General features: G+C 44.6%; 1 protein-coding gene across 3 annotated transcripts in view; it reads right to left on the reverse strand.

Annotated features, from left to right (window-relative positions):
- Window positions 1-12,745, reverse strand: part of L1CAM (L1 cell adhesion molecule) — a 1,396,060-nt gene that overhangs the window by 283,664 nt on the left and 1,099,651 nt on the right. For all 3 annotated transcript variants that reach the window (XM_073600356.1, XM_073600355.1, XM_073600354.1), the window contains one exon: window positions 11,609-11,831. In XM_073600356.1, the coding sequence (XP_073456457.1) occupies window positions 11,609-11,831 (223 nt within the window). The remainder of the gene's footprint in view (window positions 1-11,608; window positions 11,832-12,745) is intronic.

Raw genomic sequence — 12,745 nt, forward strand, 5'->3', positions numbered from 1 at the left:
AGGATCAAGTTTACTGATTGTGTTCTGACGCGTTTCGACCTTAAGTGGTCTTCTTCAGAGGACAGATGACTGACAACTGCAGAAAGTGTAAACATATATCACAATTTTATAAAGCAACTAATTAATTTTTTAACCTTTTGTACCAATAAAATTCAAATTTGACCATTTCCATCACGTTTTTCTGAAATATATTATTGGCTGGGGGGGTTCTTCGTTTTTTCACCACATGTGAGACTTTTTTTACAGCCTAGCCACAACACAGTGGCGCAACATACAAGTAGCACCTTTAGGCATTATCCGCTTTAAGACCAGGTTTACAAGTTTTACAAGTTTACACTTTTTGTTTAAGACCAGGTTTACAAGTTTTACAAGTTTACACTTTTTGTTTACAAGTAAAAATCTGTATTTTTGCTAGAAAATTACTTAGAACCCCCAAACAATATATATTTTTGTAGCAGAGGCCCTAGAGAATAAAATGGTGGGTTTTGAAAATCTTTATTTCACACTTTGCGCAGCAGTTTTTCGAACGCCATTTTACACACTAATGCCCCGTACACACGGTCGGACTTTGTTCGGACATTCCGACAACAAAATCCTAGGATTTTTTCAGACGGATGTTGGCTCAAACTTGTTTTGCGTACACACGGTCGCACAAAGTTGTCGGAATTTCCGATCGCCAACAACGCGGTGACGTCAACCACGTACGACGAGTCTAGAAAAGGCCAGTTCAGAACCAAGCGCGGCACCCTTTGGGCTACTTTTGCTAATCTTGTGTTAGTAAAAGTTTGGTGAGAGACGATTCGCGCTTTTTCAGACTCGTGGCTTTCAAATCGTTTTCTGCGGTTCAGTTTGTGCTTGTGGGTTTGTATCTGCTCTTCAGTGCGTGCAAGCAAGTTCCGCGTGACTTATAGTCATTGTGTTCTTGTTCGTTCGTTACTGTTTTTCAGGTCGCTCTTCACAGGCCTTGCTGTTCTTCAGTGCGTTCTGTTACTTCGTTCTGAGCAGCCGACCATTTTTTAGCCATGCTGCGTATACGTACTCCTCGTAGAGTTCGTGCTGTGCGGGGGCTTGGTGTTGGGGTCCTGACCTTGACACAAGTCCAGTCCATGAACAGGGTGGGGAGGAGTTCATGGACCAAGAATTGGTTGCTTCAGCGTGACCAGTTCTCTCATATGCCTTTGCTCCGTGAGATCCGTGAGAATAATCCTGATGATTTCAGGAATTTTCTCAGGATGACGGACCCCGTATTTCACCGTTTGTTGGCTTTGCTGACCCCCTATATCAGCAGGCAGGATACCTGCATGAGGCAAGCCATCACTCCGGAGCAGAGGCTCGTCGCTACCCTGCGGTACTTGGCGACAGGGAGAAGTCTGCAGGACTTGAAGGTCTCCACAGGCTTCTCCCCCCAGGCTCTGGGGATCATTATCCCAGAGACCTGTTCTGCCATCATCCAGGTCCTGCAGAAGGAGTATATGAAGATAAGATTTTTATCCTTTAATATCACATTTTATTGTATTGAATGATTGATAATATATTGTATTTCTTTCCTCATTCCCAAATTACCATGATTGTAATATGCTGTGAATGTCCCCTTTGTCCTCATGCATGCTGGATTTTTATGTAATTATTTTTTTAGTCCTTCATACAGATTGGCCTTCAATAACCTCCCCAGCATGCTCTCCTGTCCTATATTCACCTCATGTAGTCACTTAACAATGTATTTTGCCAGCTCCATAGTAGTGCTTTACCCCAAACACCCCCTAAAATGATTTTAAATGTGATTTGTGCTTTAAATTCGGGCAGAGTGCCAGAGGCTTTTTTTTTGTGGTGTCCCCAAATCATTTTTAGTAACCCTCCCTCCCCCCAACTGCTAAGTCAGCTGATCCCAATTCTCTATCTATCCTCAATCATCTATCTGCTGACTTTGCCAAACCCATACACACTATACCCATCTCTTTTGTGCTCAGGTGTATGGATGAATTCCCCAAAGCATGTAGTGCAAGGGCCTGCCTGTATACTTTCCAATGGTACTGTTTACATTTTTTGTATCCTATTATTATCTTGACAGGTAATAGCAGAATGTCCAAATGTCCTCAAATGTGTACAGTGTGTATTTATATCTTTGTATTATGACACTTCTTACCTGTCCAGTGGGCTGCCAATAGTGTAACTAAGGAGGGGCTGTTCCAAGTAATACCCTGTATTTAGGCATTCATCTCTCAATGAAGTGGAGAGGGTTACCTGTCCAAGATTCCCCCCCATAATGTTAGATATGGCCCATGAGAGGGGGGAGGGGGAATATGATAGGTGTACCCTATACTTTGGTGTTGTTAAACTCCCCTTAATAAATGCTATCTGGAGGTTGGCCAAGAATGTTTGTGTCTAATCTGCTTGCCATGTTTATGTGCAAAAATACTATTTTTTTTTGTTTTCCTCAACAGTTTCCTTCCACGCCACAGGAATGGCAGACTGTGGCCTCCCACTTTGCCCAGCGGTGGGACTTTCCTAACTGCGGAGGGGCAATTGATGGGAAACACGTCCACATCGTCCCACCACCCAACTCTGGGTCGTACTATTTCAACTATAAGGGGTTCAATAGTATTGTGATGTTGGCGGTGGTGTCGGCTAATTACGACTTCTTGTATGTGGACGTGGGGAAGAATGGCCGGATGTCCGATGGTGGAGTCATCGCCCAGACGGAGTTCTACAGGTATCTCCAGAATGGCAGCTTGGACTTGCCACCTCCACAGGACAATGTGGAAGGACTCCTATTCATCTTCGTTGCGGGTGAAGCATTTGCGCTGGGGGACCATCTTATGCGGCCATTCCCGATGAGGACCCTCACCCCAGAACAGAGGGTTTTTAATTACCGGCTGGCCAGAGCCAGAAGAGTGGTGGAGAACACATTTGGAATCATGGCCAGCTGGTTCCGCCTATTTCTGACACCCATCCATATGGTGGAGTATAAACGTAATCATATAATCCTGGCATGCTGTGTTCTACATAACTTTTTACGCCAACATTCTGCCAACTATGCTGGCTCAGTTGGGCCTGAGGCCGGAATTCTACATGATACAACCCTGACGGCGCTTGAAAGTGGCCGTCCTGGCTTGCCCTCCCTGAGTGACCGTGATGTCCGGTTAAGATACCTTGAGTTCTTTGCGGGTAGGGGGGCCATCAATATGCCAGACAATTTGTGAAGCATTTATCAAATAAAAAAAAAAAAAGCTAATCTTTGGTGACATTTACTGCTTGTGTTTGTTTTAGCTGACCCTGACAGCAATGTGGGGAGTCCTGAAAATGGCGTGATTGTGTAACCTTTTATACAAAGCACTGTTGGGTGTTATTTACTAAAGGCGTAGACACTTTGCACTACAAGTGCACTTGAAACTGCACTTGTAGTGCAAAGAGGATTTGCCCTTAGGAAATAACCCCCATTTTCACAGAAAACAGCAATTACATCACTACAAAAGTGTTGTAGCATTCAGACAATAATCCACACATTCTTGATTAACAAACTTTTTAATACCTGCACAATCACATGTGCATTTAGAAAAGGTTTTTTAAAACAAACCAACATGTTTGTTGTATAACAATTTTTGGGGTGGCATTATCAAAAATAGAAATGTCCATTTACGATAAAACAGGCCTGTGTAAAACCAACAAGAAAGACAAAAAACTTGAACTTACAAAGTTCACATATGGTAAAACTTGAAGGCAATATCAGACATGAGTATTTTGGAACTGTGTTTGATATTGCGTTCAGATGGGGTGAAGTCACCCCTTGAAAAGCCAAATTTGGAAGATGCACACCAATTTACGAATGTCAACATGTGCTAGCTGCCATCACGGGGGATCAAGGGACGTGTTTTGGGGGAGCAACCCTTTCCTCACCGCTACTTTATTATTGAGGAAGGGGTTGCACCCCCAAAACGCGTCCATTGATCTCCCGTGATGGCAGATAGCACATGTTGGCACACTGTGTGCATCCTCCAAATTTGGCTTTTCGAAACATCGCAAAAAAATTTTTAAGATTGTAGCACACAAAAAAACAACGTGATTTTGTGGGGTTTTAAATTCGCCTCAAAACATGAATGATGTTATTATTTTTTTGAATAACATCACTGATTTTTTTCTTGAGGTTTTCCAATTCTAAATTACACCCCATGATCTCCCCGATCAGGATCTGGGCACTTTCTGATGTGAAAGGATCTCGATCCACAACATCACGATCACCTAAAAAGAGAGAAACCAAACAAAAACAGGTATCAAAAATCTGCCGGCATCCATCTCTTACCTGAGTCTGTGGTCGCAGACACTCACCTGTTGTGGTGCCAATTTCCACCACATCTTCTTCCTCCTCAGCTTGGGTTGGGGGTATTTCCCCTTCTTCCAGAGGTGGGGGGTCTGTGGTCTCCTTGGATGAGGGGTGTCCTCCGAGTCTTTTCTCCCCTATGTAAAACAAAAATGGTATAATTAGCACACAGATATTTGATAGCAGAACTATAAATAGGAAACATTGCTTGGAAGTGGGGTACAATTGTCTATTTGGGCAGAGTTCCAAGATGTAGCATTTTTATTGTCCTTTGTAAAGCTTCAATACTTTACCTGTCTTGTACAAGCTTCACAGATGGAGACTCCTCTATAGTATCCACTGGAGCACCTGTGTGGGCCCCCTAATAAAAAGAGTGTTCTTGTGTCCCACACTAGTGCTCCAGTGTCCAGATGTGAAAACAGCTGCTGAGTGTCCTCTCCTTACACAGAATTTAGTTTGCATTTCATTCTAGTAACAAACCCATCTACACAACCAAATATTTTTCATACAAGTAGGCCCTAAAAAATGTAGGAAAATGCATATGGCCTAAACAATGGTGTTTTAGAGGCCGAAAGAAAAATGTTTGATACGAACAAATAATGGGCCCATGAACATTAAAGTTGCCATTTTAAACTGTACAACAATTAAGAAAAGCATATGGAGCAGCACGAAGGTAATAAAGACAAAAAGAATAGGAACACAGCACAACTACTTACTTTTTTGCAGCACTCTCAGGATCTTTCGGTACTGCTCGGGCTCTCTTAATTTCAGGTCCGACCACCGCTTCCTAAGCTGATCTTTCGATCGTCGTACCCCGAAATTCCGGTGCAGACTTTTGACCGCTTTCGCAATGATCTTGGCCTTTCTGATATTGGGGTTGGGGTAAGGCCCATACTTTCCATCATAGTCGGCCTTCTTCAGGATGTCGACCATCTCCAACATCTCCCCAAAGGACATATTTGTGGCCTTAAATCTTCTCCTTCTGGATCGGGACGTGTCCGGATCCGGGCTTTCCTCCTCCTCGTTCCTGTAATTAGCACGCACCTGCTGTGTATCCGCCATATGCTCTTCCCCCACTGCGCAGAACGAAAAGGGGCGGGGAATAGACTAGAAAGAACGTCAGGGGCGGGCGGAGTTACACGCATGCGCAGTGTGTATAAAGCGTACCTCACGTGCGTATTATGTACGATCTGTGAGCGGAGGAAGGAGCATTGAAGGCGCCGATCGTAAGAACGAAGGTAAGAGACATACTTGTGCCTATACTGCTTCTACATTGAGGCCTATATTGTAACAAGATTAGGAGAGTTTGGCCTGACATTAGGGTTTGTCTTGTGTTGTGTCTTGCAGTGAAAATGGATATCTTTCAAGATAGTGACTTCATGGCAATATTCATTGACATGTTCAGGGAGCTGCCTTGTCTGTGGGAGATCAACCACCCACATTATAGGAACCAAACAAAGAGGAAGGCAGCGCTGGATCAATTGAAGGAAATTATGAAGCAGGTGATCCCCACAGCAGACATCACATATTTGAAGATCCTAATTGGTGGCCTGAGGAGCACATATGTAAGGGAGCGCCAGAAAGTCCAGGATTTGCAGAGATCCAGAGCAGCAGAGACATCTATGTCCCCAGGATGTGGTACTATGACAGGCTGCATTTTCTGGCAGGTCAGACTGAACCCAGGTCATCACTCTCCAGTCTTCCTTCCACGCTTCCTTCCTCTCCAGCTGAGGCTTCTGACACCCAACCTGGGCCTTCCAGACAGCAACATGTGGAGGAGCCCAGCTTGAGCATTCCTCTAAATATTTCTGCTTGTCCAATCAATGAAGTTAACTAGATGTTAGTTTGGAGTACTAATTTATGATTGTGATTGATGATGCAAAAACTAAAACCATGTCCCTTTTTCATACACAGGGAAGTCTCAGCCAGGAGGTAGCCGGGCCGAGCAGGCTGCCTGATCTGCAGGTCCCTCCCCTACACCTGGAAAGAGAAAGTGGCAGGAGGAGGAGTGCCCTAGAGGAGGCTGCCATAGGCCTCTTTTGGAAGGCTACAGAGGCCCTGGGAGCACCACACACCGTGGAGGATGACTTCGCTGCCATCATTGCCTGTAAAATGCAGAGGATGGAGGAGGGACAACAACTCATGTGTGAGTCCTTAATGTTGGAGGCTCTCAATAAGGGGTTGAGGGCCCAAATAACATCTGATACACACCTTTGTGACCTCACACATGGTCCTCCTCCTCCTCCTGCAGGTCCTCCTCCTCCTTCTCCTCCAGGTCCTACTAGTCCTCCTCCTCCTCCAGGTCCTACTCCTCCTCCTGCCACATCTCCAACAGCAGAGCCACAGCGTGGAAGGAAGCGTGGAAGGAAGACCAGAGAGTGATGACCCTGGATCCAGTCTGGTCTGGCAAAAGATGCAGCCTCTTGTGGTACCACAGCCTGGGGACACAGATGTCATCTGCTGCTTTCCGGATCTCTGGGACTTCTGGACCAGACTGCACTTCCTTACATATGGACTCCTCAGGCCACCAATTTTGATGTTCAAGAATTGTTGTCTGCCCTGGGGGTCAAAGGCTTCGCTAATTTCTGCTGTTTATCCAGCGTTGCCTCTCTCTTTGTTTGGTTCTGAGCCCTTAATAAAGGAATTTTGGTTTGAATTATACTTGCCTATGTGTGTTTTCCTTCAAAAAGGACAGTTTGTTTGTGAGGATTCAGGTACATTTCTAAAGTACAATGTGAAATTAACAAGGGACACCAACACCAAACAATCTCCTTGAGCTTCAATAATAAAAGATATCAATGGTGTTGTGGTAACTTGACACACAAAACACACACAAAAATATTCTGGAGTAAAACTAAAAATAACATTAAACAAAGATCAGCCTTTGAAAAAATACAAACATAAAATCTAAAATAAAAATGGCTTTAAATTAAAAAAATTAAAAAAAAATATTTATGTCAGATGTGACAAATAACAATATATTCAGGTAATCCCAATAAAAAAAAAAAGTTTGTGAGAAGTGTGTGTGAATATGAGCAGCAAAACTACTTAATTCTTGTCCAATTATAAAGAAGAAGAGAGTGCGCTGTATTAAACCATTTTTAACATTGCAGCGTGACGAAAGTGCTGTATCCATTGCGAACGCTAATTTTACCAGACCGAGCTGTTCCGTGTCGGAATTTCTTGAGCATGCGTGGCACTTTGTGCGTCGGAACGGCCACACACGGTCGGAATTGACTCGATCGGATTTTGTTGTCGGAAAATTTTATAGCCTGCTCTCAAACTTTGTGTGTCGGAAAATCCGATGGAGCCCACACACGGTCGGAATTTCCGACAACACGCCCCGATTGGACATTTTCCATCGGAAAATCTGACCGTGTGTACGGGGCATAATACATACTGTAAATACATTTTAATGAATTTCAATACACACAAAGACAATATAATACCCACATTTGTGAAATATAAAATATGTTTAGCCGGTAAATAGATATCAAAAATGTCATGCTTTAAAATTGTGCACGCTTGTGAAATTGTGCCAAACGTCGGTATTTAACCACTTGCCGACCGCCCCATAGCACTTTTACTGCTACCTGGCGGCCGCAGAAAGCAGAGTCACGTACAGTATCTCACAAAAGTGAGTACACCCCTCACATTTTTGTAAATATTTTATTATATCTTTTCATGTGACAACACTGAAGAAATTACACTTTGCTACAATCTAAAGTAGTGAGTGTACAGCTTGTATAACAGTGCAAATTTGCTGTCCCCTCAAAATAACTCAACACACAGCCATTAATGTCTAAACCGCTGGCAACAAAAGTGAGTACACCCCTAAGTACATGGAACTCCTTACCCCAATCTGTCCGATTATCTCCTACTCTATTAGCTTTTAGACAATCCCTGAAAACCCTCCTCTTCACCTACCCACACCTAACAACTGTATTTTTAGAAACAGGTCTATAAGAAAAATGGAAATTAAATCGGGAAAAGAAGTGGGCCCATCGAGCTTGCCTGTGTTTTAGACGTTTAGCTTTTCGAAGATATTCCAGGTTTTTGTGGTCAGTGAATATCATGACAGGATGGGATGCCCCTTCAAGCAGATACCTCCACTCCTCCAAGGCAAACTTGATGGCCAATAACTCCCTATCACCTACATCATAATTCCTCTCAGGTAAGCTTAATTTCCGGGATGCAATAGCTACGGGATGCAGAAGGCCTTGGGTCCCTGTCTTTGTGAGAGGATGGCACCAGTAGCGGTCTCTGAAGCATCAACTTCTAGAATGAAAGGCAAGGCTGGGTCCGGATGTCGTAAGACTGGTGCAGACAGGAATAGCGTTTTTAACTTCAAGAAAGCTTCCTGGGCTTCTGAGGACCATTGGAACCGATTATGCTGGCGTGTAAGCTGAGTGATGGGGGCTACGATAGCTGAAAAACCTACGATAAATCTTCGGTAAAAGTTTGAGAATCCTAAGAATCATTGTACCCCTCTTCTATCTACAGGAGCCAGCCATTCTTGGATTGCTTTGACCTTCTGGGGGTCCATTGCGACACCGTCAGTTGAGATAATGAATCCTAAGAATTGTACTGTTGTCTTTTCGAATTCACATTTCTCTGCCTTAAGGTATAATTTGTGTTTTCTGAGGATTGAAAGAACCAGTTTGACATGTACCCGATGAAGTTCCATGGTGGCTGAAAAAATGAGAATGTCATCTAGATAAACTACTAGACAGTTGTCAAGGTATTCACCAAAAATGTCATTTACTAAGTGTTGGAAAGTGGCCGGAGCGTTACAAAGTCCAAACGGCATTACCAGGTACTCATAATGTCCAAACCTGGATCTGAAGGCGGTCTTCCACTCATCGCCCGCTCGAATTCGAATAAGATTGTAGGCGCCACGAAGGTCCAGTTTGGAAAAGATACAGGCAGATCTGAAAGCGTTGGAATAGTTCCGGGATGAGAGGAAGCGGGTACCGGTTTTTAATGGTGATTTTATTTAATTCCCTATAATCAATGCAGGGCTGGCGGGATCCATCCTTTTTCTCTACAAAGAAAATACCGGCTCCGGCCGGTGATGAGGAGGAACAAATAAACCCTTTCTCAAGATTTTCATCAATGTATGATTTGAGGGCCTTCAATTCTGTTTCGGACAAGGGAAAAATGCGGCCAAAAGGAATTTCAGAACCAGGCAAAAGGTCTATAGGGCAGTCATAGGGGCGATGGGGTGGTAGACGGTCGACCTGTTGTTTATCAAAAACATCTTTGAATTCCAAGTAAACTGCGGGTACATGTTGGAGATTATCAGACATGGTTACAATAACAAGAGGCTGGAGCCGGAAGGAGGCAGTGTTGGGAACAATATTCGGATGACAAAAAGACTTTTCTTGTTCCAATCGAATTGTGGTTCATGGGCTTGTAGCCATGGGAGTCCCAGGATAATGGGGAACATAGGAGAAGAGATAATATCAAAGCACAGATATTCCTGGTGGCCGGTATCCGTGGTGGTAAGGATGGGTCTGGTTTCCTGAGTAATAAGTCCAGAACGGGGAAGAGACCCATCAGCTAGGTGTACCTGTAGGCTTTGGCTTTTAGTGGTTAGAGGGATGTGCAAACTTGCAGCTAGCGCGGCATCCAAAAAGCAACTACATGCTCCGGAATCATATATAGCGGGTAGGTGAGCTTCCTTTTCTGGTAGCTGTAAGGAGACAAAGAGAGTAACATAAGTCTGAGAAAAAACTGAGATTTGATGGCAGGTTGAGGGTAGGACTTACTAGGTCTCACAGGGCAGGAACGGAGGAAATGTCCCGAACCCTCACAGTAGAGGCACAGATTGCCCTGGCGCCTACGTAATCTTTCCTCTGGAGTGAGTGGAGCACGAACTAGGCCAAGTTGCATCGGCTCAGCTTCAGGAGTGGTAGAGACTGGTGGAGCCTAGTAGGATGGATGGGTGGGAGTTGGTTTAGGCATCATCCAGGTAGGGCGAGGAGCCTGGAAGCGCTCTGAACGACGCTCACGCATGCGACGATCCAGTTTGGTTTTTATTTGGATTAGGTCTTCCAGGGAATCGGGGGTCTCAATCCTGGCCAGCTCATCCTTCAATGCTTCAGACAGCCCCAGATGGAACTGGTACTTGAGGGCAGGTTCATTCCAGCCGGTATCGGCTGAGCACTTCTGGAACTCAACGATATAGTCCTCTACCGGCCTTCGCCCTTGGCATAAGTTATGCAATAAAGCCTCGGCCGTGACTGTACGCTGGGGATCATCATATAACTGTGCCATACCTTCGAAGAAGGTATCTACTGAATGCAGCATGGGGTTCCTCTGTTCCATTAAGCTATGGGCCCAAGCTTGAGGTTCATCAGCCAGGAGAGAGATGATGAAGCTGACCTTTACCATCTCGGAAGAGAAAGTCCTGGGTTGCAGAGCTAAATACCCGGGCGACTTGCAAAACGACTTCTGTATAGAAGTCTATGCAAGTCGCCCCCAAAGTCGTACAGGAACCTTTTTCTAAGTCGGAGCGACTTGCGTCGCTCCCCTTAGAACGGTTCCATAGCACAGAACGGGAGGCGACTTGTCAGGCGACTAGGTGCCTGACAAGTCGTCCCTGTGTGAACCGAGCGTAAAAAGGATCACTATGTCATATCAGGAACCACGCTGATTTATTCCAGATCGTCAGGGGGGACCCAAGCTGTCAGTGATAGTTGGGATTGAATGCCACCAGCTGCATCCAGTCAGCTGCTGGTTCTCAACGAGGAGAATGTTTGTTTATAAATGTGACCCTAGCACAAGACATGTGTTGGAAGATGTTCATACTGTATATAGATGGTTGGAAGGAAGGGGTTAGGAACACTGGCAGTGCTGGACATCAAAAACCTACCTCTGGGGATCTCGAAATTTTAAACAAAGGACGTATATACTGTCCCTCAAACTGTTCAGTAGGAGTAAAAATGCCCTGACTTTTTACATCAATGTCATGTCATGCCATGTTTTAGGGGTAGTGAGCCCTTGTTAAAAAAAAAAAAATGAAAGCCTTCAGCCTGCAGAAGAACACTGCTAATTTCAGGCTGTAGTGTTCATTTGTGGATCCATATGTTAAACGCTGTAAAAGATAATCAGTTTTTAAAAAGATAATTAGTTAAAAAATGTAATACAAAAAAAAAAAACTTTTTATATGTCATTAAAAATGTATAAAGGATGATGAATTGGCAAGTTAAGCAACCTATGCTGACACTGCTGAATTGACATACCCATCTAGGCATCAATGGACAAGAAAGGTTAAGTAGAGATACTTACAGTCTTCTCCAGAGTATCCAGTGACAGCTTTAGGCTCAGGGCCTTCCCCAAGCTCATTTACAGCCTGGACTTTGATATCATAAGGCACAAATGTATTGGTATCTTCTACAAAGACATAAGGCTCTGTGACAATCTTCTCCTTCCATTCTTCATTCTGTTTCTGCCTTCTCCACTTCACAAGGTAAGCAAAACCAGGTCCATTCCATTCAATTCCTCTCATAGGCTGCCAATAATAGGAGAATCATCAACAGGATTTTCATTTACATACTTTATTTATATCTTAGTTTTCAATTTACTTGGAAAAAATGACTAATAGGTAATGAATAGGCATGAAAAAATATATAACATAATATACATAATTTCATAAGGTTTGCAATAATATGCTTTTGTACTCCCCGTAAAAATGCTTCTTGCAGTTCATTATAGAACACCAGATTCTTTAGACCCCTTTCACACTGGGGCGCTTTTCAGGCGTTTTAGTGCTAAAAATAGTGCCTGTAAAGCACCTGAAAAGCACCTCTCAAGCCACCCCAGTGTGAAAGCTTGAGTGCTTTCACACAGCATCTTTGGGGTGGTGGGGAAGCAGTGTATACACCGCTCCTCCACCGCCCCTGCCCATTGCAATGAATGGGCAGCGCTGCCAAAGCGCTTGCAGAGCGCTTTGGCAGCGCCGCAACATGGGCACTATTAACCCTTTCTTCGGCCGCTAGTGGGGGTTAAAAGCGCCCCACTAGTGCCGCTGTAAGAGCCCTTTCACACTGGGGCGGTTTGCAGGCGTTATTGCGCTAAAAATACCGCCTGCAAACCGACCCAAAACAGCCTGTACTGTTTGTTTAGTGTGAAAGCCCTCGGGCTTTCACACTGAAGCGGTGTGCTGGCAGGAGAAGAAAAAAACTCCTGCAAGCCGCATCTTTGGAGCGGCGGAGGAGCGGTGTATTCACCGCTCCTTCCCATTGAAATCAATGGGGCAGCACGGCTATACCGCGGCTATAGCCGCGCTATGCGAGCGTTTTTAACCCTTTTTCGGCCGCCAGCGGAGGTTAAAACCGCACCGCTAGCGGCCGAATACCGCCGCAAAAACGCTGCGCCGCGCTGTTTTACGGCCAACGCCCCCACCGCCCCAGTGTGAAAGCAGCC

This window comes from Aquarana catesbeiana, linkage group LG09 (genome assembly GCF_042186555.1).
Source record: "Aquarana catesbeiana isolate 2022-GZ linkage group LG09, ASM4218655v1, whole genome shotgun sequence".
Classification (NCBI taxonomy): domain Eukaryota; kingdom Metazoa; phylum Chordata; class Amphibia; order Anura; family Ranidae; genus Aquarana; species Aquarana catesbeiana.